Source organism: Pholis gunnellus (genome assembly GCF_910591455.1).
Source record: "Pholis gunnellus genome assembly, chromosome: 22".
Lineage (NCBI taxonomy): Eukaryota > Metazoa > Chordata > Actinopteri > Perciformes > Pholidae > Pholis > Pholis gunnellus.
Window position 1 is genome coordinate 4,583,427 of NC_136549.1, and position 22,607 is coordinate 4,606,033.

Genomic DNA, 22,607 nt, shown 5'->3' on the forward strand with positions numbered 1-22,607 from the left:
TTTTCTAACACCAATGCGTGCGTGTATATGTTTGTTTGTGTGGGGGGCTGCAGTTGCGTTGCAGAAAATTCCCAGATGGCCTTTATCTTCTCTACCGTGCAGGGGAGACCTCTGCTCCTGCACACACACACACACACATGGGAAAAAAAGAAGCATAAATGCACACACACGCCTCTGGCCGCTTCTCAATGTTGCATGAGGTGTCCGTTCATGGTGGCGACTCCAGGGCCAGATCTCCTCATGTCACTTTTATAATGGGATCGTAATTGGATCTTTCTCGAAGGGGCCCTGGTGAGAGGAGGAGAGGAGGAGGAGGAGCAAGGAAGACGGGAGAAAAAAGGAAGAAGAATTAGAGAACATCAGATCACAGGGGTGCTTTGAGTTTGTGGCAGCAGAGATCCGTCAACCTGCTGGGGAATGACAGCATATCATTTGTCTCTCAGCTCTGTTTTAGACAAGACTGGAACTCATTCAGGGCTTCCGCCAACACACCTTCCTTTTCCTCGTAGGGTTTAGCTCAGAAGTGCCTCACGGATTTCTAATTACTGGCCATATAGTGCGAAAATCTGCCACGGGGTCGGAGGTGAAGAGCATGGGTCACCACCTCCACCTCGCGCAATCTTCCGTCTGTTTGCTCCGCGAAGACAAAACATGACCTCAATTATGCCAGACCGTGAGGTCATCACACAGTTTGATACGATATAATTGAGGTCGTGTCTTGACTTCATTTTGGAAAAATGCAGACGGCGCAGTGTTTGAATCTCCAAGTCTTCAAACAATGTGACCGAGACAAAGTTAAGTCTGCTACGGTTACTGGCCTCCCAGCATTTTCAGCTTATGCGTTGGAGTTTTATAGCATTTAGAAAGAAAGACGATTGCAGTAAAAGGAAGAAAAGGGTTCAGTTGATGTCACCTATATTTAAAAAGGTCTTTCTACAGGACAGATAGTCACAGCATGTTAAAGAAAGCGACTGTGTCACGGTGCTGGACAAGGTGGCTCCAACATTGTGTGCCGCCACACAGCGCACACCAAAGTAACATAGGTGGCAGTGTCGAGCTGGTCTGTTTAAATCAAGTCAAGTTACAGTGTGGAACTGTAGGAATAAGGCAGAGCACCGTTTTTTTTTTCTCGAATGAAACGTATACAGTCTGTGCATTTTTGCTGTAAAGTTTATCCAAATGCCTTGAGGGCAACTCTGAAATTGATACATTTATCCTGGGAAAACTGGCTCAGCTGATTTGCGTCTTTCCAACACTAACCTGCATCATAATCCGGCATCAACAGAGAGGCTTGATTGGAGCAGACGAGCAGATACTTTGGTCTCCCGAAGTGTTGCCCACCCTGTGCTTGTTGTGGCAGCACACTTTAGAATAGGCCTAAGTGCAGTTCTGTAAACATGGCACTCAGACAAACATGAAACATGTGATTCTCAGCTGCATGCTGATGTAGGGCGAGGGTGGCAGCGTCACCGACGTGCCCGACAGAGAAGTCCCTTATCTCTTTCGCGGGCACGTCTGTGTCCCGCACTAACAGACGGAGCACGCGTGTTATGTCACGGCACAACATTTCTGCATTGGCCTGAAGGAAAGATGTCAGCGCTGCGTGAAATAATGTATCCACTTCTCAGACTAAAAAAAGAAAATGCGTGTGGCGCAGCCTGACAGGCCTATTCATTCCTATTCATTCCCAATTGTCAGCACATGGTTTCAGAGACGGGCGCCCGTTGCCGGCTGTCGCCGTGATCTGTCGTCATATCGTGCCCCTACGGAGACGTTCAATAAAATGCTGCATGTCAGATGTCTTCCTCGCTTCTTGTATTGCGTGTGTAGCCTTTGTGGTTGTGGGTGGGTGCTGTGTGTGTGTGTGTGTGTCCAAAGCTCTCAGTAAATCATGTAAAAATGCGTGTCTCTAGGAGAGGACCCTGAGACGAGACGCATGAGGACGGTGAAGAACATCGCCGACCTGCGGCAGAACCTGGAAGAAACCATGTCCAATCTACGGGGGACACAGATCAGCCACAGGTAAGGCACACAGTTGGTACGACCCATTATTTACTGGGGATAGTAAATGACTCTGGTCTGGTTTTTGGTTAAGAAAAGGGACACGGACAATGAATTGCCTGGTTTATTTGTAGGACCGCGTGCATACGGTGAAAAGGAGCAACAAGTGATTGCTTCCTGAAAGTTCCCATTCATATCCCCTTGCTACAATTTCCCAGGCATTACCAGATTCAATCCATCAACATGTCAAGGCTGTAACTATCGCAGTAGTTCACTCCTAAAACACACGTCTAAAAGTTCTTAAAGTCAATTTGTTGTCATCTGCTTTTACACTTTCATTTTATTCATGGAGTTTAAAATGAGCTCCACAAATCAGAATACATTTTTTTAAAGCAATTTCAAACGTCAACCTAATTGACTTGTTTCAGGGTTGAAGTGAATGATGTTGCCTGCAGGCCGCTGTGTTATTTAACCGAGACAATAGTGAAATGTAGCACCTCCAATGGGATCATAAATCTCTCACAGCCCAAATATAAAATGCTCCCATCTGCTTCTTAGGTGGTTCACTTCATTATTTATACTTCTGCTGGCGTTAGATTAGTGTTACCTTGCATGTGTCGTGTCCGACCACTGCTGCAACATTTGCCCACTCGGCTTCAAAGACCCCCCCCCCCCCCCCCGACTGGCTCACCGCAGGCAGCACCCAACTTCAGTCAGACACTGTTTCAGAAGTAAACCAAATGCAGAGAAAAGGGATTTGGCTGCCAGTGTTTATTTTAAGATACTTCCACCTTTTTGAGAGACTTGTAATGCAGTCACATCTAAAGTTCACTTTTCCGTCTGAACAATGAGAAAAGTTGCTCCGCTGTTTTTCGGCTCGTTCAGGCCAACTCTGCTTCCCACTAACTCCTCGAATGATCTGGCTCTTTAGCTGCTAAGTGCTCCGCCGTGTCTGTCTGCTTTTTCGGGACTGGAACCGCAGTGTACTGTTGGTTTTAAGAGCTCTTCGGCTCAGAACACCCGGCTGCAGCATCTGGAAACAACACTGATGATGCTGAGAGTGAACCAAAACAATTCATTTTAAGGCTGGACCAAGAACAGTGAGTTTTACAAGAAGCTACAAACTAAAAGAACACTCCACAGAGCTGAGGTGGTGATGAATTTATCTGGGTTGACCCCCTTTCACATTACACATTTGATCCGTTGTAAATATGAAATTATTAGTCGAAGCAGCTTCGCGAAAGAATTTTGCTAATGTTGCTTGCGGGTATATGCTAGTGTCTCCGTGACCCTCAACAGGAAACAAAAAAAGGAGAACGTAGCACGTATCTTTTCCCTCGCAAGAACAACAGAGCAACCAGAACGTCACCATTCAGCTGCAGCCTTTAGGTCGGTTTTCAGAGGCTATTTTCACACCGACTGAGACCTGTTGAGCTTCCTCAAAGACTGTGAAGGAGACCAATAACCACTGAAAATACCCAAAGTTTCCTTTGTGATCACATTCTCCCACCTGTGCCTCCGTTGTCCTTGGAAAACAGAAGCGGCTCAGATTTTGATATCTCTGCCTCAATTCACCGCACCGATCCAACAGGGAGATGCGTCTCCAACTGTTAATGATGGTCCCTCTGTTGCCATGCCTTCTTCTCCTCCGCGGTTTTTTTTCTGGATTTAATTAGAAAAGTACAGGAGCCACCTTCCTCACCAGCTGGCACACATGTAATGACATTTCAGGAGTTGATGGACAACCGGCACCTTAAAAGGCCGTCCCATCTGTGAGCCACGGGGCGACGTGGACAGTCTAAACAGTGTGGAAGCTGCGGCTCGGGCGAGGACGAAATGATAACCATTGGTTTGTGTCGGCTCCCCCCGGGCAGCAGCTCCCCGCTCTGCCTCTCCCCCTCTCCCTTAGTCTATTATTTTGTGTGTTTTGCCCCATTTGCAGTGGAAGATGGTGGCCGGGCTGCAAACAGCCATGACAGATGGCAGTCTGTGTGTGTGCATTTGTTTTTTCTTTCCTCAGAGGAGTCTCAGCCAGGCGCGATCAATACAGCGCCATTGTCTTATCACCGCGTTTTAATCTGGCAGGGGGGCCCACGGGGATGGGGCGGGAGGTGTTTGATCGGTCTGAGACGGACAGTCATCATGATACATCATCGTCATCAGCATCATATACGGTGTGCCTGCACGGTGTGTGAGCAGCTAAGCAGTAAGCAGCCATTAGATTTAACGTGGGACAAAAAAGGGAAGTCGGCTCCTGTGTGCGAGCCTCTGTGGACATGTTTGTATTCTCAATGTAAGGATTGTCTCAGAGTCCGCATGCCAATCCTGTCCGTGACAAAAGCCCGACCGGACCATCTTAATCTCTCCCACGGAGGAGAAACGGCTGTAATCGCCATGAAGCTCTGAGGCACCTTCGGTAATTAATCGCCGCTATGCTCGAGCAGACAAGACTGTCATATTCAGCGCTTTGAGATTCGCTCTCCCTTCCTGGTTATACCTCATTCATGCAGACTGGGTTTTAGGACCGCCAGCTGGAGCCCTCAAAGCATGGACATGGAGTCCACTAGCACAGAAGCAGACACCGTAGTTCCCTCTTTCTTTAAGGGTAACAGCACTGAGTTAGTAGAAACATTAGGATTGTTTTACGTGTCACAGATAAAACATTGTCCTCATCTATGCTCCTCAAAAGAGCAGATGTTTTATGCTCCGTATTGAAGTATATTTGTGAAGGCGTAATCAGGATCCTTCTTTTCAAATTGTTCTTTATATAGCTAAACGTTTTACTTACTTATTTAAAGTGTTTTCCATTCATCATTTTGGGGATTTTTAAATTATATGGAGGCATTTTAATGCCTTTTATGTGGAATGACTTGTAGCACAAGTACCCGACTGGATGCCAACCAGCGATTCATAGTTAGCCCCCCCCCAACACCCAGGTCCCCAGGGAGCCCCAATATGTTTCAATTCTAGCTTTTTTATGATCTTTACCGTCTTTTTTATGTCCTTTGTCGCCACTAGTGCTGTTTTCACACAGCAATACGCTACAAGTACAATGGAGGCTACAAACTGGCGGCAGACACTTGCAGCCAGCACAAAGCTGGCTCAACCTTTTTTTCGGCGCTCCAACGACGTGGTCAGCCGTTGGCCAAACGTATGAGTTTTGTTTCGCCGCGTTCCTTTCCGTCGAAAAGGAAACATAACTACGTCAACGAGCGCTCAAGCAACAATTTAACGGCGACTCGCTGAAAGTGTAGCTGGCAACGCTGGTCGTGTTGCTGCTCGTAGTATGAACACAGCATTAGCTCAGAGATCCCGATGTGTTGGGGCCGCACAGACAATCTGTATTGATCAAAAAACACATTGAATATCCCTCCACTGGTTTATTTCTATCCAGACAATGAAAAATTGTAATGATCGGCATTTAAACAGGGGGGAAAAAACATCTGCATGTGTGAAGAAATGCTGTCATCTTCAAGGAGGAACCTGGCACAGCAAACAGAGAAGCCAAATCTCCCCCGTCTCCCCCGTCTCCCCCGTCTCCCCTCTCTGCTGGGTCCTGAGGGATGCCCGTCTGGTCCCATGGCGATTCAGCAACCCACCAGATGACTTATTGAGCATGATAGCTTCACCCGTTCTGGTTTGTTTATTTTGTCTTCACATTTCTTGAGTCCGGAGAGAAACGGGGCAGGCTAAATTATTCATTGCTTTTGAATTGGGGAGAAAGCCGTTGGTGCTATTTCCACGGGATTCTGAAGAGAGCACGGTTTTCTCTGTAGATATACAATTGGCTGACGCGTCATTACCAAGCGATTTGAGAAGATTGCAACCGTAACGCAGAAATGAGGCCGAAGTTGCCAAAATTACTAGTTCCTACCAGTAATGATGTTTCAAAGCCAGAGACACTTTCCAATCCCCGACAATGTTCCTGCAAGAGCAGTCAGCCTGAGTGGAGGAGGGACGTGATTCAGCTGGAGGAAGGTAACACAAGTGTTTTAGTCCATGATGGAAGATCATAAAGCGACTGGCTTGTGTGTGCACGTGTGTGAGTGATGGCGATCCAGACTGGAGAGATGTGTGTCTGTGATGGCGGTCGAGCTACCGCTCTGAATCGCTCTCAAACTAGCAGGGTTCAACATCTGCCGGCACCATTGTCAGCCTCCCTGCGACAGCCACACACACACAAAACAAGGCAGCGGCGCCAGTTTCATTCTGCCCCACCAAAGCTGAAGAGCAGTAACTCAGCAAGCATCCGTTGCCGACTTACAACGTGCATATTGGATATCCACTGCAAAAATAAGTCTGATTGTATAGAAGTCTATGAGAAAATGACTCTTACTTCTCTCTTGATTTATTACCTCAATAAACTTTGTAAACATGAGTTTATGGTCTCAATCTACAGTTTCAAGTCTTCTTCAATACAGCATGATGTTCATTTAGTAAATGATGGTCCAGTTAGAGTCAGATAGACAATAAAGCAGGGGATGCTTTAGGGCGGGGCTATGCAAATCCCTCCCCAGCTCCACCCTCTCGTACAAAGTCTTTGTTGTGATGTCACTCTCAGTTTATGGTGCAGACTGCACTCAAGTTCACACCCATAGAGGGCCGATGATGTGTTTAGCTGCAATAGCTTTGTCTGAAGAGAAAAACACAGCCTGTGTCTGGATCCTTTCACTGTAAAACCAAAACTAATGGCAGTCTTCTAAAATATATTCATCTCAATAAGTCTAGAGTCTGATACTGTTTCACTCTTTAGGTGATCTAGATTGGATTGTTATTTGACAGACAGCAGATGACTGCTGGAGTGAAATCTCCTGTCATTACTCAATAAGTATCGATCATAAACTAGACTTGAGGTTTACAATCTTCTCATAAACCTCCACCATAAATGTTCATGCAAGAGAGGCAAGAAGCCCTGAGAGGCATTAAGTCATAAGGGAAACAATTGCTCTTAAGAACAGGTAGAATAAAAGCCAGGATAATCTTTCCAAGTTCCTTAAATTGTACTTATTTGCTTTTATTATACTTATTATTATACTTGCTTTTACTATATGTACCTTGTTTTTTGAGTGCATGGACAAATTCTCACCGAGAAGTAACCGTGAATGCTTTTAGTCCTATTTAGAAGATGGGCTAATGTCGTACTTTTTGTGATTATCTTTGCGTGCAAAACCTCTTTTCCCACTTCTTTAACGGATTTCAGGAACGTAGGATTGTCCTGACCAATTATTTTTCACCTGTTCTTAAAGGTACAAAACTCAAAATTCAGAGCCTCCACGCGGCTCTCAATACGAGGACGTCTGAGCCGGCAGCTTGCGGTCCACGCTGCTAACAGTGCTGACAAAGCTACCGGTGTTTATCCGAGGGGGAGCTGGAGGTGCTACGCTTTTGTGATTGCACTGTCGGCTGGACTCAACTAAAATAATAGAATTGCCGCTCTGAAAAACTACCGTGGCTGATATTGTACATGACATTTGAGAGCCTCTGAAGTGGTTCCACAGAATTCTTACCAAGATCAGTGAAGGAGCCAGGAGAAATACATGTTTAACTGTTAAACTCTCAGACCTCATTAGCAGGAGAAAAGTGCCCGTGTATTTATATTCAGCATTGCTCAGCAATAACCAATCCCCTGCTGTCAACATGGATTCTTCTCCTGCTGAGCTCTTGGCTAAACAAAATACTCTCCCTCTGTTCTGCTTTATTTTGGTTTTTGGTTCTGCTTCATACTAGAGAGTGAAAAAGCAGCAGGGTTTATGGGAAATGAGGCTTTAGTAATACAGTAACAATATAATGTATGAATGTCTCTTATCATACATTTTAGAATGCATTACATTGTGTGTTTTTTTAATGGAACATGTATGCTCATATGTGGTATCTTACATATCTCGACACCTTTCCCTTTACTTCCTGCTCAGCCATATCCTTCGTTTTGCATGCTCATTTATCTCAACACATACACACCCACACAGTCCCCCTCAGTGTATCTGCCTCTCTCTCTCTCTCTCTCTCTCTCTCTCTCTCTGCTGCCTGGAGATAAAGATAAGCTGATTTAGCAAGCTACATTGTGTACTAATGGTTAAATGATTTTGATTTCTACACCGCGGCAAATTGATTTCTGTATCGTCACAATCTGCTGTGATTGCTTTTCAGATATGCAGCTGTTTTTTTTGTTGTCGTTGTGTTTGCTTAATTTGGCTTGTCGGACATGACACTGCGCGTGTCACTGGTTTTGTGTGTGTGTGTGTGTGTGTGTGTGTTGATCTCGGGAGGTGTTGACGGAGATGTGTTGCGAATATGGCTGGCCTCGCTGCCCCTGTCATGTTGGCAACTTGGCATCGCGGGGTTGCAGCGGTCCGCCCTTTTTTCTCGCCAATCACACAACACACACACACGCACACACATCTGTTCTCACACCTCTCTCACTGCCATGTGTGAGACGCTGCTTTAAGATGTCACTGCTTTTTTTCTTTGTGTCACCTAATGAAGGCCGGCATACAAAGGCGGGCATCCAAAGAGCCGTCCCATCCCACATGTCCAGCATCCGCATCACGATCTACATTTATGCCCTTATAATTACTTCTAAAGGCAACATTGCAGCAAACTACATCTACATCATTTAGTGGGCACTGGCACACAATACGGGTATGAAAAGGAATACGCTGGTAAAGCTACAATTTAATACTACTTTATTATATTAACATACAAACATCATATCCTTATAATGTGTAACTCAAATATGATGAAGCCTGTGAATGCAGTGCACCCTTCTTCCCAGCAGAGAGAGCTCAAGCTAGGTGCCACTGCCGCCACGCTCGGCTCCCTGTGTCCGTACACATCAAGCTGCAGGGCTCGGTGTGTGAGTGGCAATGAGTGTGCTGTTTTTGCATTCACAGTCCTGTTGCTGCTTGCAAATAAAAAAAAAACAATCGGTTAGGATTTTAGGCATCCTTCGATAGATGGAAGTCGCGTGTTGCGCAGTAGTTGTTCCGATCCCTCCGCAGCAGCATTATTATTAGTGACAAGAAACAGGATGCGGTGGCTGTTGCGGGGCTAATGGAGGATTGGTAAGATAGTGAGTCAGTCCTCTTTGTCTCCCTCAATCAGGTTCCATTCCTTGTCTTGGCTGCTTTTACTTGCTGACATTTCACTTACTCTCAAACTCACACCTTTGTCTCTTTCCAAAACAAGATTTCTCTTTCCACTAGTCTAGATGCATTGTCATCGTGCATTTCATGTGCTTATGGTAATAAAAACCATTTAGAAATCTGGAAATGACAAATCAGTAAAGACCTGTGAAGCTTCCGTTTAAAGAGCCTCGCCATTAACACCTTTTCTCCTGTCCTTTCGGGGGTTTATTTACTTGCTAACAGCCCAGTTGGTGTAAATCAACCAGTTTTATATTTTGTGTTGATGAAACATACTTGGTAGTTGGATGGAAACAGAGCTGTCTCCCTCTCCCCATCTCCATGTGATGTACCGTGATGGTCTGACGTGCGCTCTCATGGGAGCCTTCACTCGCTCCTCTCCTCCCCCCCTTCAAGTTAACTCACTGGAAGGAACAGCACTTTAGGGAAGGTCACACAGCCATACACACGCATGCATAAGGCAACGTTACAAGAAACAGTGCGGGGGCATGAGGGGAGTGGCACTCAACGGATGTGGACAGCTCTCTGCTTCAAATGTGATCTTTTCACCTGAATGATTTGCCCTTTGCACAGGAGTGCACTTGATATGACGACTTGGGTTTTGGGATCATTTGAGGCACTTTTCCAAAGACGGCAGAATTAACCCCTTATTCCCTCTGTCTCCACAGTACACTGGAAACGACCTTTGACACCACGGTGACCACCGAGGTCAATGGGCGGAGCCTTCCAGCCCTCACCACACGCTCCTCCCCCATGGCCTGGCGCCTGGGCCAATCCCAAACCCCGCGCCTCCAGGCGGGCGATGCCCCCTCAATGCCCAGCAGCTATGCTGCACCCAGGGCGAGCACGACGAGCGCCGGCACCACCACCGGGCGCTACAGCGGCCACTCGGACCCCTCCAGGTTTGTGTACAGCGCCCCCCTGAGGCGAGCGGCAGCGGGGGCGAGGGGGGCGGAGCAGGGGGAAAGGGCAGGAGGAGGAGGGCTGGAAGGAGGGAAGCAGATGGAGATGGCAGGGTACGTGAGTGATGGGGACATCCTAGGGAGGAACGGCCGGATGGATGAGATCACCAGCGGGTAGGATGACTAGTGCTAAGCATGTTAGCTTCCTCTGATGCACTGACTAATTCTAAATTCCTGCTTTAAAGGCCCAATCAATGGTTTGACCATAAGAATTTCAAGTTTATGCACATTTTCCTTTATGTGCATTGTTTACTAGCTTATTTGCTTGCTAGCACTGTTCTTCTTTGTTGGCGCATTGCTATGTGTCTTTGCACATTACCGCCACCAACTGCTGACCAAAGGAATAGCATGAAATTGACTGTAGGATGAAGGAGCTATGCAAATCAAAAACCTTGCTCCATAGTGCTGCTAGAGGCTTTGCATTTAAACTTCTCTGAAATGAATAACAGCTACCAAACCTTTGTTTTGAATTTTGGTGGTGGGGCTTTTATATTTGAATCAGTGACTGAATATTTCTGTGTATTCTATTCAAATGTTCTGACTGCTCCGAGAGCTCGACATCTTCACTAACTTGACGCACACAGGAAAAGCTCCATGTGACGACACATGCGCAGCATTTCAACGTGCTGCAAGAAGCTCACAACACAACAACAACTGTCTCCAGGGGACACTAAAAAGTGATGCACACGGCCGGGCCACGCACGTTGTTGCAATGGTTTGGGACTCATATAGCTCGCGAAGTCTGTGATCAGTCATTGTTATTACATGATTCGGATATCATAATAATAAGCAGAAGGCTAACGCTATACGCTAACAACAGATATCTGCAATAATCCTCTGATTCATGGGATTGCAATGTTAAAACAGCTTAAAGAAATTCCAATAACTTCATAATCCACAACACGTTACTTGTTAAAAACATAATGTGAGACGAGTAAGCTTTACTGCCAGGAGCTTGAATATGGGTTGACCCTCCACATCATTTATGCTAACTTAAATGCTGCTTTAGAGGCCGTTTGTTCTTTGAAGGATCATCCATACAAGTGAATAGTTTCATTCAATGTCGCAGAAATTGTCCGAAATTCACGGCTGGCTGTGTATTCATACTGTCACCCAAGGCCTCGTCCATCTTTCTGTGTAATACACATAGCCGGCTGACGTGCACCGAGGCCATCATAGGTTCGTCATGCATTGAAAGGGGAGCGTGGATCTCGAGGGCACTCTATACACTGACAGATTACCCGAATGGAAAAAAGATGAGTCAGTGTCTTCCACAAAACATCAACGACAACGAGCGAGCGTGGGCTTCTGACCTTCAATCACCTTCAGAATAGCGATAAATGCCTTCAGCGAGTGGGAGTTCTGTTAAAAAGAACACAAGAGAATTCACATTCAACACACACCGCACAAGATCACACACTCCCACTTTCAGATTACCCGAATAAAAGTTTGGGCGCAGGGTAAACTGTCGGGGGAAGTAAAGCGAGGACTGATGGAGTAAAGCAGCCGCAGGATTCAAGACGTGTCTGAACAGAAAATGTAAGAACACGTCGGGAGGGGACGGTGATTAGCTGAATTATTAGCTTAATTAGCTCAACACTAATGATCCCCGTGTCTTATCAGGCGTGTCTGATAGCTTTCTGGCAGTAGCCTCGAAATCTTACAATTTACTCGCTGCCACACACACGTATTCATATAAACAGTTTTTTTTGGGGGAGTTCACAAAAAAAAAAGCACACACAACCTAAACAGTGCTCATTAATCAGTGTATTCCCTCAACTGGTTTAGTTTAATTGATCTGTTGCTTTTTATTCATTAAAAAAAAAAAACAGAAACACTGAATAACTGACTTTTTATTCAAAACTGAGGCCGGACATGTCAAGTCGGGTCAGTTCGATCTACATAGCCCAATATCACGCATTCACAACTGTGCACAGCATACAACGCCCTCTTCGACATCTACTTCCTCTAATTGACTGCCTCCCTCCCACAGATACCTCACAGACGGCGGCCTCCATCTGTATGCGCGGAACGCGGGCCGAGCCTCCGACGCCGACGCCGACGCCTCTTCTCGAGAAGCATCCCAGAGAGGGAGCAAAGAGATGCAGGGCGACATCGACAGGTAAGGACACAGTCCCGTCAATCACCCTGCCCGCTTTTACCTGGTGTGCGTTTTGACTTCGGCGTGGACCACACCCCAGGTTTGATTGACCTTCCAAGGTTTTTGCGATACACGCACGGACGCGCTGGATACGCAAAATGCTAAATTGTTAAATATCCCAAATTTGCCAACAGTGACTGCATTTTACATTTTTGGCACTGAGCCGATCCCTTTGCGACGGGTTGGACAGTTTGAGCTCCAGAGGCTCGCCCTTCACTTTCAGCCGGAGCCAGGTGGAAGTTTGCCAGGGCAAATGTCGGCAGGTAACACGCTCACCTTGTGGCCGCTACTTAACAAAGAGAAGAAGCCCTCTAGCTCTCTCTAGAAGTAGCTTGAGAGCGCTGACATGATAAAACATAAAACTACTGAAAAAACAAACAAACTTAAAGCCACACATTAAAAAAAGTAGGAGGTAAGTTTGTGTCCTTCAGAGGGCACTGCAGGGACATCCAAGACTAAGTGAGGTGAGAGGGAGAGACGTGCCATCGATTTTTTTTTAAGGCCGTCAAGCCAGGATTGTGATGACAGGCCGTCAGAGAGGCTGCTGGGAATCGACCGACCCGCTGACATTTCCCAGCGTCGCAACTCTCAACTTCTGCCAAGATTTTAATGAGTGGCAGTGTTTGGAGGAGTGGGAGGCCTGTAAAGCGATCAGATATAGCTCTCAAGTTTGCTGTCATGCTTTAAATCAGTAAAGGGCTGTTAAAGACTCCTTATAGATCCCATTCCAGGTGCCAATGTGCTAATTGTGCACGGTTATACAAGGCAAATTCTAACCAGGTAGGACTTGAAGACTTGAAGATTTTTTGTTCCTGCTGAGTTAGTTTGTGCCACCGGTCTAAATAATCCAACTGTCGAGCCCTCTGTTTCTGGTCCACGTGCTCGCTCTCACAGGGGCGCGTTCCGTCACTAACAGTCGGCCGAGCCGGTCCGACCATGTCTGTGATCGGCCAAGCGTCCCAACGCACCAGACCTGACCGAGAGGCTCGGAGCGGGCGATTAACCGGCGCCGCCTGTCAGTCTCACGCTGGTCTGCCTGTCAGACTTTGACACTCAGAGGGAGAAGGGGACGGATCGGATTAGAATAAGTATGAAACCCGTGAACTGTTTTCCAAGTCACAGCCTCACCCCGCTCGCAATTTATCTCTGTATTTGGATATTATGCCTAAAGTGTTCCTCACCTTGCCTTGACATGAAAAGAATTGCGGCTTTTCACAGCTACAGTCTGTGTTAGCGCGTCGGGGCCTCAGGGGGCGATGAGGAAATATTGATGCCTTCTTCCCCTTAAGATGCCTGCAGGCATCAGACTCCCGACTGGAGCAGAATTTGAACTCTGAAACCCTCCCTATGTATTTATTTTTTCTCCGTTCCTCCATTTTCCCCGACAAAACTATGTGAGTGTACAAACACAAAAAAAGCACACATGGCTTTAATGCTTCCCCGCTGCCTCTCTCTGACATGTGTGATTGTCGGAAGCTGAGCTGTCACTTCTCACTGACACGCGACACAGCTCGGGGGGGGGATTCATTTCCAAAGCGATTGCACACCTCAGCCCGGCTTTAGCTCCCTCCGTAGGACAGGATCTGCTTTCCCGTCTTTATCCCAAAGCATTCGTCTTCCTTTCCACATAACCCTCCCCCCTCCTCCCCCCGGCTTTAAGTGAAATGAGTAGCGGATAAGTCCCAAGTTCAAACAATCCGTTCGCTAACTTTGAAGAACTTTTCATCTCCTCAAATGCACAAGCTGCCGTTCTAGGAACGACAAATACCAGCAAAGCATTTATTCTTAGATTGTAAGTGAGACGAATATAATATTGTGTAGTTTCTCCTGCCCCCTGTCACATTTATTTTCTTTATGGTCACTGTAACCGGAATGCAGGCGACATCGTAGATGTTTCTGCTCGTGTGTCTGCTCCAGTGCTGCTTTCTTTTTGCTCCCAAGAGAACATTTTAGTGTGCAGTAAGTAGTTCACTAAAGGCAAAACAGGCCTATAGTGTATCTTCAATTGATGACGTTCAGTAGTGATTTTCTGATAAAAGTTGTAGTTAATATTTATGTTCTACTCATTATCTAGTGGCTCATTTAAATGTAAATGTCCTTGAATGTCTTTAACCAATGGATCCCCAGAGAAGGAATATGAACTTGTGGCAGTCATTTGTGTATTATCAAGAGCTTTTCAGAGTCAAACCACAACACACAACCCTACTGTCCTGTGTGTTTGTCCTCTGGGATAATGTAACAGCTACAAGGACATGTCTCTGAAAAACATCAATGAAGAAAGTAACAATACCAAAAAAACTTCCAGTAGCATAAAATCCGATCTGGGATGCTGCGGGTTCAGTAATTCTGCCCGTCACCCGTTGGTTTGTCGACTGCCGTTTTGAGTTCTGCGTTTCGGCCGTCGCCGTCTTGGATTTTTGCAACCAGTGAATGGAAGTGACAGTTTTTGGACGATGGAGGAGTGACGTAGAGACACTGAATACGACTCTGGTAGCAGCAGCGACCTGTCAATCACAAGGTAGCCCCGCCCTGAAGCATCCTCTGCTTTATGGTCTATTTGACACTAAATGGACTATCATTTACTAAATGAACATCATGCTGTATTGAAGAACACTTGAACCTAGAGATTGAGACCATAAACTCATGTTTACAATGTTTACTGAGGTAATAAATCAAGAGAGAAGTAGAGTCACTTTCTCACAATCAAACTTCTTTTTGCAACCAGAGGAGTCGCCCCCTGCTGGTCAGTAGAGGGAATGCAAGGCTTCCGCATTGGCTTCACAGCCTGCAGTATTTGACGTCTTCAGTGGCTATCAGTGTTACTACTAAGTAACAGCTTCTTCATAATGTTTGTGGTTACATAAGTTGACTTTCAGGAAGCCTCGTGACATAGAGTGGCTGTATATCGAGTTAGGAGTAGGGAGAGCAGAGCGGGGGATTTTAACTCTTGTTGGCTGGATATGAAGTATAATTTTGGACAAAGTATTTGCTATTTTTATTATACAGAACTGTAAAATGATTGTTTTTTATCAGTAAAGTAAGCGACAGAGCATTTTTCTCCCACCTCTTGGAATAAGCATTAATTGGGAGCATAGTTCTCCCAGCACACTGGCAGGAGTAGAGAGACTTGTGGTCTGTGTACACAAACCGATCTCCCACGAGGCTCGTTATGCTTTTCTCCATCCATAACTACCCCCATGGCAGCTTCATCCCAAACCAACAGAGCCCCGGAGGAGATTCATGGAAACCACTCACCAGATCCGAGACTCGCGGCCTGCAGGTGGACTGAGAGACCGGCTGGGGCTGGAACAGTGAGGGCTTATTTTTGCCGCACTTTGCGATCTGTGCATGATGTGACAGTAGCTGGCGTTAGATACTGCTGATCTCTCTTCCTTGATCAGATCAGCTGTGTGGGTGTCCATCTTGCTGATATAGTAAAGTGACGCTAAGCAGCAACTCCACCTCGTCGTCCGTCCACATACGAGTCCAATTGAGTTTCCATAGCACCACATATCAAGTATGTATACATAAAGAAATAATTTGCTTTTTCTTTGGAAAATAAGCTCAATGAGCATGCTCAAAATCTTCTTCTTTGGTGTTTGAAGTATCGCCTTTATTGTCACCTATAGGCCCAACGAGTGTTGGGAATGTTTTTCGTGTTCTAGTGTGAGCGTAAATATTTTGTAAAATTAAGGTGCTGTAGACATAAACGTTTTTTGGAAATGTTGAGGGAAATATCTGTTTAAAAAATGTCTGTATACAGGCCCTAATTAGTGTGACAAAGAGTGTCAAAGACACAGTTGCTTTAGGCTCATGCTAAGAATCCAGTAGAAAGTCCTGAAACTGACCATCTGCCCCAGAGCGGCCAAACAGAACAGCAAAAGCTCAGATCTCTCCTCCGATCGGTCCATTTTTAAAACAATGGTGGATTTTGCCCCTCTCTAAAAATACCCTGCTGTCATGCAACATAGATGAGCGCATACTCGTGGCTCTACTGTCGAGAAAAGACGCCCATGGAGAGTGTTTTGACACCGACAGGCTTCCCGTTCTCAGCAGAGACATGAATAAGTAAGCGGGGGCCCCGCTTTTAGCATCCTGGTGTCTCGTGTGTGTGTGTGTGTGTGTGTGTGTGTGTGTGTGTGTGTGTGTGTGTGTGTGGCACTATCTCGCTCTTCCTCTCTCACCCTCTTGTTTGAGGCTTGGACTATGGCAGCTTGCTCTGCATTTTTTTTTTTTGTCATTTGAAGCTTTTGGGGGATTGGAGACCAGTGCGTGCGTGCTTGTGTGAGTGCGTGTGTGTGTGTGTGTGTGTGTGTGTGTGTGTGTGTGTGTGGATCCCGGCTGTCACTCTGCGGAGCGGTTGACAGTCGTGGTTGAGGCTGCAGCGGCTCCTCGGTGCTGCCGTAAGCAGCGAGGAGATTTGAGAGGAGATGTTTTTTTGTTGTTGTTTTTTTGCCATCAATGACAAAGCCCGTCGTTATGTAAGTTCCTGTTGTGGTTCGTCTCTTCTCAGGAAGAAAAATCTCCCCTCACGTCTTACCTGAAAGTGCAGCGCCTCGACGTCTCAGCTTTCTAGCTGTCTGGAGTTTTCTGGCACTCGTCAGTCTCTCAGACACTTGTCTTTTTTCAGTCTTTCCCCCCTTAATGACGAGCACAGGCTAAACTTAGCAAACTGTGATGGTAATTGGAAGAAGTTTTATCGCCCGATTTGAGTACCCAGCTGTGTCTGCCTTGTGTGTGTGTGTGTGTGTGTGTGTGTTCATGCAAATGTGTGTCCTCACTTGTGCAGGTGCTTGCATACAGATACATTTCCTCTCAAAAACAGGCAAATTGCGGCCCACACAAACACGCACTAATTAACATCTATTCATTCAGAGTAGCTCAAGAGAAAGTTTCCATTGTCGGGGGGGAATGGGAGGCTAAGTTATCCTCTTGTTTCTTAATCTCTGGCGGTGATTCATTCTGGATGCTTCTCCCTCTATTCGTCAGGAATCTGAATATTTCTCTTAATTTCCTCCAGAGGAAGCTGGATATCCTCATTAATTACTCTGCTCACTGAATTAATAAGTGAAGTCAAGTAGTTGCAGAACGGGCAGTGATGAAACCAAAAGACACACCGCCCCGCTTCATTTTTCTGGATGTGAGCTTTGTAGTGCCGACACTCGGATGAATGTAGTTCTATTTTCCTCTTCCAAGCCCCAAATGTCCACAGCTGCTGTGTCACTGGCTAAATACGATCCTTCCAGTCCAGCAATCACACATCCATTTTTGTCTGAATTCAGCCTTAGATGAGTTCCCAATTTAGTCAATATTTTTTTACACAACCTCAGTTGTACTTTGTGAAAGCATCCTGCTTTGTGTTTGATCTGTGCATGCTTAAATATCTCCCCAATTATTCCCCTAAATGTCCTGTCTTTTGGAACAAATTGACAAGAATCGACATACTGTATCCTAGATATAAAATGTTTGATGGGTGCTGTTAAGATACTCTGTTATGGCAGCTCGTCCTTCTCTGAGGCTGACTCAGCATGATGATCTTTTGGACCATATGCCCCTCTGAGTTCTGTCTGTCGGGCGGGTTATTTATCTGCTGAGAGGTGAAACACAGCATGGCCCTCAGTGGCTGAACGCAAGATCATTCATTTTGAGATGTTGTCACAGAAACTGCTGATAAATGGCACCATGTTCTAGAAATATGTAGCTTCTGGCGACCTCTTCATTATATTTGACAGTGTAAGCCACCAGAAATGAACTGCTGCGAGTAATAAAAAGCTCCAGGATTTTACATTTGATCCACAAGTTAGCACCAAGTCATTGGTTAAAAACTGTGGTTTGACATTTTGGGAAATACGCTAATGTACTTTATTGCTGGTGTTGATATCACTCATAGTAGTACACACAAATATGAAGTTGCAGCCAGATAGCATAGCTTAGCATAAAGAAATATTGAGCCTGGTTCTGTCCAAAAGTTTTTTAAAAATCAGCCCTCCAACTTCAAGCTTTTTAATAAACAACTTGAATATTATTTGTTGATTGGCGTTTCAGAGGTACTGTCAGGGCAATTTTCTTCCCTTTTGACAGAGCAGAGCTAGCTGTTTTCAGTCTTTATGCTAAGCTAAGCTAACCGACTGCCGGCTCCAGGGTTCGGGTTATATTCAACTGCAAGAAGGTGAAGTGGCTTGTTTCTAAAGGTTTTCTAAATGTTATTACTTCACCTCACCATTATTCAACCTATAAATGTCCATATGTGTATCAGAATACTGATGTGCTGAAACCTTATAGACGGGACGAATGAACGACTTTGTGAATTCTTTATGAGGAACCACGAGCAGCCACTGTTGAATAATAACTCACAAGATATTTAAATTTGGAAGAGATTCAACTTGATTAAAGACACAGACGACAGCAGACACACTGGAGATGTCACCCGTAGGTGGTCTACCCACCTGGACTCAGGCCGGACCCGGGGGCTGACGAGGCTGAAGGGCTAACGCTGGGTGAGGTCAGACCTCTGATCGATGACGGGTCCCATATGGTCACGGTCTAGATGGGTCATTTCAGCCTCAATGCCGGCCATATTTATATAATATATTTATATTTATTTTCTATGAGAGTAAAGGGACCGTATGACAGCATTAGGCTGTGGAGGGAGGCTGAAACTTATGTTTAGATTTCTTTTTTTTAAGTTTTCAATATTTCTTCGGACCCTCCATTTGTGAATTGTTACACCATTAAATAACTGAGAGATGCAAAGCATGAAAATATGATGTCATTTAAAGCGTTAACATTATAATTCAACAAGATAATGCTGGTGTGTGATTTGTAGGGAAGGTTAACATGAAACATAGTGAGAAGAAATGAAAGAACTCAGATGACCCTCCCTGTGGCAAAAACAAAAACCCTTCTCTGTTCGGCGACCTTACTCCCCACACCAATCAATTTCTTACGATCCCTAACTTTCCTCCATTTCCTCAACTGTTCCACTCATGTTTCGGCTTCTGACAGAATAGAGGGAAAATGTAATTATGAAGAAATCTCTCAAAATCTTTCGCCTGCCACAGTTTTGGGACGAGTCTTTTTGTTGTGTCCTTCTTGAGCTGGTGACACAGGTGACATAAGAGAGTAATAAGACATTCATAGCCCTCCCTAGTGCAGAATGCATGTGCTGAAGAAGCCACATAATGTCCATGCCATGCAGTCATATTTATTCTGATCTCTTAAAGATTCGAGGGAAACAGACACGGCATGTTGGGAACTCACACTCAAATGACAGACTTCAGACTTGAGACATTTCTACCTCTAACCGTCATGTGTCTTTAAGCCCCATATGTAAATGAACGTCTGTGTGCGCGTGATGTATTGTTAGAAGGGAAACAGGAAGGTGACCCCGTAGATCTTAACTGCGCGGTGATGTAGTGCAGCATTAGGAAGACAGCGATCCCCTCCATTACCCGCAATGATTACAATATATCTGGAACGCTCCGGTGATTTTTCCAACTTTTAATCGAATAAAGTTTGTCTGTAGTTAAAAGGGCCGAGTGTTTACCGAGGAGAGAGCGGCAGCTTATTTGTGTCCCCCCCCCCCTGAGAGTTGACTTGGATTGGGAACTCATTTGCAGGATTGAATTGTCTGCATGTTTTATGATTCAAAGCGTGCATTCTCTGTGACGCATTTCGGAAACAAGTTGTGATAAAACAAAAGAAGAAAAACAACATTTGGATTTGCAGGCTCGCGTTGAGCTCTTGTTATCACTTTCAGGGTATTGTGCGTCATTCATCTGAGCAACTTCCTGTCATTTTGTTCATAACTCGCAAATGGGAGCATTTGAAAGCATTCTTGCCATATTTTCTGAATCCACCCAGCCAGCAGGAGTGACTCGGTATGGTCTGAAAAGTCTCGCGTTTTGTGTGACACAACCCTAATGTGTCTGTAGATAACAGGGTACGTGAGATATCCGTCTTCATATCGTGCTAATGCGAGGTAGATTTTAGGATAAGTAGGCTACGGGGCACTTCTGCTGCGGGCGGGCCACTTCGTGTGGTCGAAAATTTGCAGAGGATATGACTCCATTCGTCATCTGACAGGCCTAATGAGTATGTGAAGATAAGAATCGACAAAGCTCCCATCGCTGCTAATTCACTTCAGAGCCGTGGAGCCTGAGTCTGTTGTGGATTATGAAAATGTAATCTGGTTAGATGACGAGCGTTACGGTGTAATTAAGGCAGTCGAACATTTATGAAGCTGCATCGCGACCTATTGTTGTCTTTTTTCTTCAGTGCCCCTGTAAAGATAACCCGTAATGACCCGAACTGAATATCAATAGATTCAATATCCCATACATACATCACGTTACCTCATCATCATTGGTTATCTCTCCTGCTGGTTGAGCACATGAAAGCACAATAAAAGAGGTGAAGGCTGACAGATCGGTTATAACTCCGTCAAGTGTTTCCCATAGAGAGGCAGTCCGATGTCGGTTGCTCATCAGTGATTCTGGACGCGCGCCGAGATCACCGGTGGTGGGATTCAAACCTCGGCTGAAGGGGCTTGGGACAGCTGCCGCTATCTGTCAAGTTCTGATGCCATGATCCTGGGAAAGATACAGGGATTCTCTATGGCGGAACAGGAGATGGTGCCGGGTTTGGTGGGGAACAGTTTGCCCATCGCATCTTCCCAGAGCCCACGATGACGTGTTCGAAGCGCTTGTTTTTGTCTGACCGGCAGTCCGAACTCCAGAGATAGTCATTATAACCATCATAGAATTTTCTGTCCTTCGTTTAATCGCTGTATTGTTTCGGCTCTACGTTCTAAGCTCATCTCCTATTCATGTGTTTGAATAGTTTAAAGTAATAGATCAGTCTTCCTCACATGTCAGAAGAAAATAATGCACTTTACAGTGTATTTAAAACATGGTTTAGTGAGTTCATGTCCTTTCTGGCCTGACGAGGAGGAGGAGGAGGAGGAGGAGGAGGAGGAGGAGGAGGAGGAGGAGGAGGAGGAGGAGGAGGAGGAGGAGGAGGAGGCTCGCGAGCACTTAACGCTGGCTGTTTGTTTGCACACTTGCCAGCAGTTTGCCTCAAACGAACCCCCTGCCGGGCTGCGTCAGCTCGACGGCAACCCCTCGCTGCTGGGCGGCTAACGATTTTGTTGTCGTCTTTGACTGCATTGCGGTTGGAAGCCTGGACGTTTTTTAACCAGCCCAGCCCGTCAGCTCTGTCCGTCGCTGCTTGGCAACGGACACATTTGCGTCCCGTCCCTCCAAGGTCGCTCTGTTCCTTTGGTTTAATTGAGTTGTGCCGAGCTGAATTGGATCCCACAGTCGATCAAGTCTCGACAAATATTCTTTCTCTTCCTGTGACAAAACCTTAATAATCCTGCTTTGCTTATTTCTTTCACCCAGTCTCATTTCCCAGTGGTGATTCAACCTGTATCCAGCTCATTACAGCTCTTTCCTGAGTACAATGACACTTCCAGCATCAGAGACGAAACGTTCTATTGTAATAGAAATAAGAATTGGGTTGTTAGCATGAGCAGTGAGCGGAAACCCCAAAAGACAGGATGAAGCAGGGGGGCTCATATACTGCAGTCTGTTGGAGGAGATTTCTGGCTCTGCGGTTGCCGTTGACTGCCCTCTGACACCAGACCTCAGCAAATAAAGACTTTGGTGCACTGATGTGAGTCTTCTTGTATGAACAAAGACAAACGTACCAACTCCATCATCCTTTTCTCCTGCTCGGCTGCCCGCCATTACGCTGCTTGCGGGTCATGAATAATGTCCCAACACCGGGCTGACTTTTCTGAGCGTCTCACGTATTATGCATGAGATCACTTCCAGTCAGATGGGTTTCGGCCAAGGCTAAGGTACAAAGCCCGTCCTTTCTTGATTTGGCCAGATTCTGCACTGTCATCCCGCTTTGGTTAACCCTCGGTAGCCCCGCTGCTGATGACATGTCTGATTTCCTCTCCGAGGGCTGACAGGCCCATCTTGGTGGGGAGGGGAGGGGAGACGGAGAGAGAGAGAGAGAGAGAGAGAGAGAGAGAGAGAGAGAGAGAGAGAGAGAGAGAGAGAGAGAGAGGGGAGGGGCAGCAACAACAGCAGCAGAAAGCACCGGGGTGAAAGTGGAAGAGTGAGGTAGTCCCTTCCTTCCTTCCTTGGTCTCTCCTTCCCATTTCCTCTCCGGACTCCCAGTCGTCTCACAGCTTCTAGCCTCTCTGTCAGGTGGGGTATCTCCTCCCGTGGTAGTGGGAGAGTTCTGTGGCAAGGGGACGGGCGGCGTCCATCCCACGAGAGGTGAGTTGACGGCACAGCTAGAAACTCTTCCGCCCGCACGACCTGCGAG

General features: G+C 46.0%; 1 protein-coding gene across 1 annotated transcript in view; it reads left to right on the forward strand.

The window, feature by feature from the left end:
* The window catches only part of nav3 (neuron navigator 3), a gene marked incomplete at its 5' end in the record, with an annotated part of 173,251 nt that overhangs the window by 106,792 nt on the left and 43,852 nt on the right, over positions 1 to 22,607 (forward strand). Inside the window, 3 exons of the mRNA XM_079183853.1 lie at positions 1,914 to 2,022; positions 9,812 to 10,219; positions 12,099 to 12,227. Of these exons, the coding sequence (XP_079039979.1) occupies positions 1,914 to 2,022; positions 9,812 to 10,219; positions 12,099 to 12,227 (646 nt within the window). The remainder of the gene's footprint in view (positions 1 to 1,913; positions 2,023 to 9,811; positions 10,220 to 12,098; positions 12,228 to 22,607) is intronic.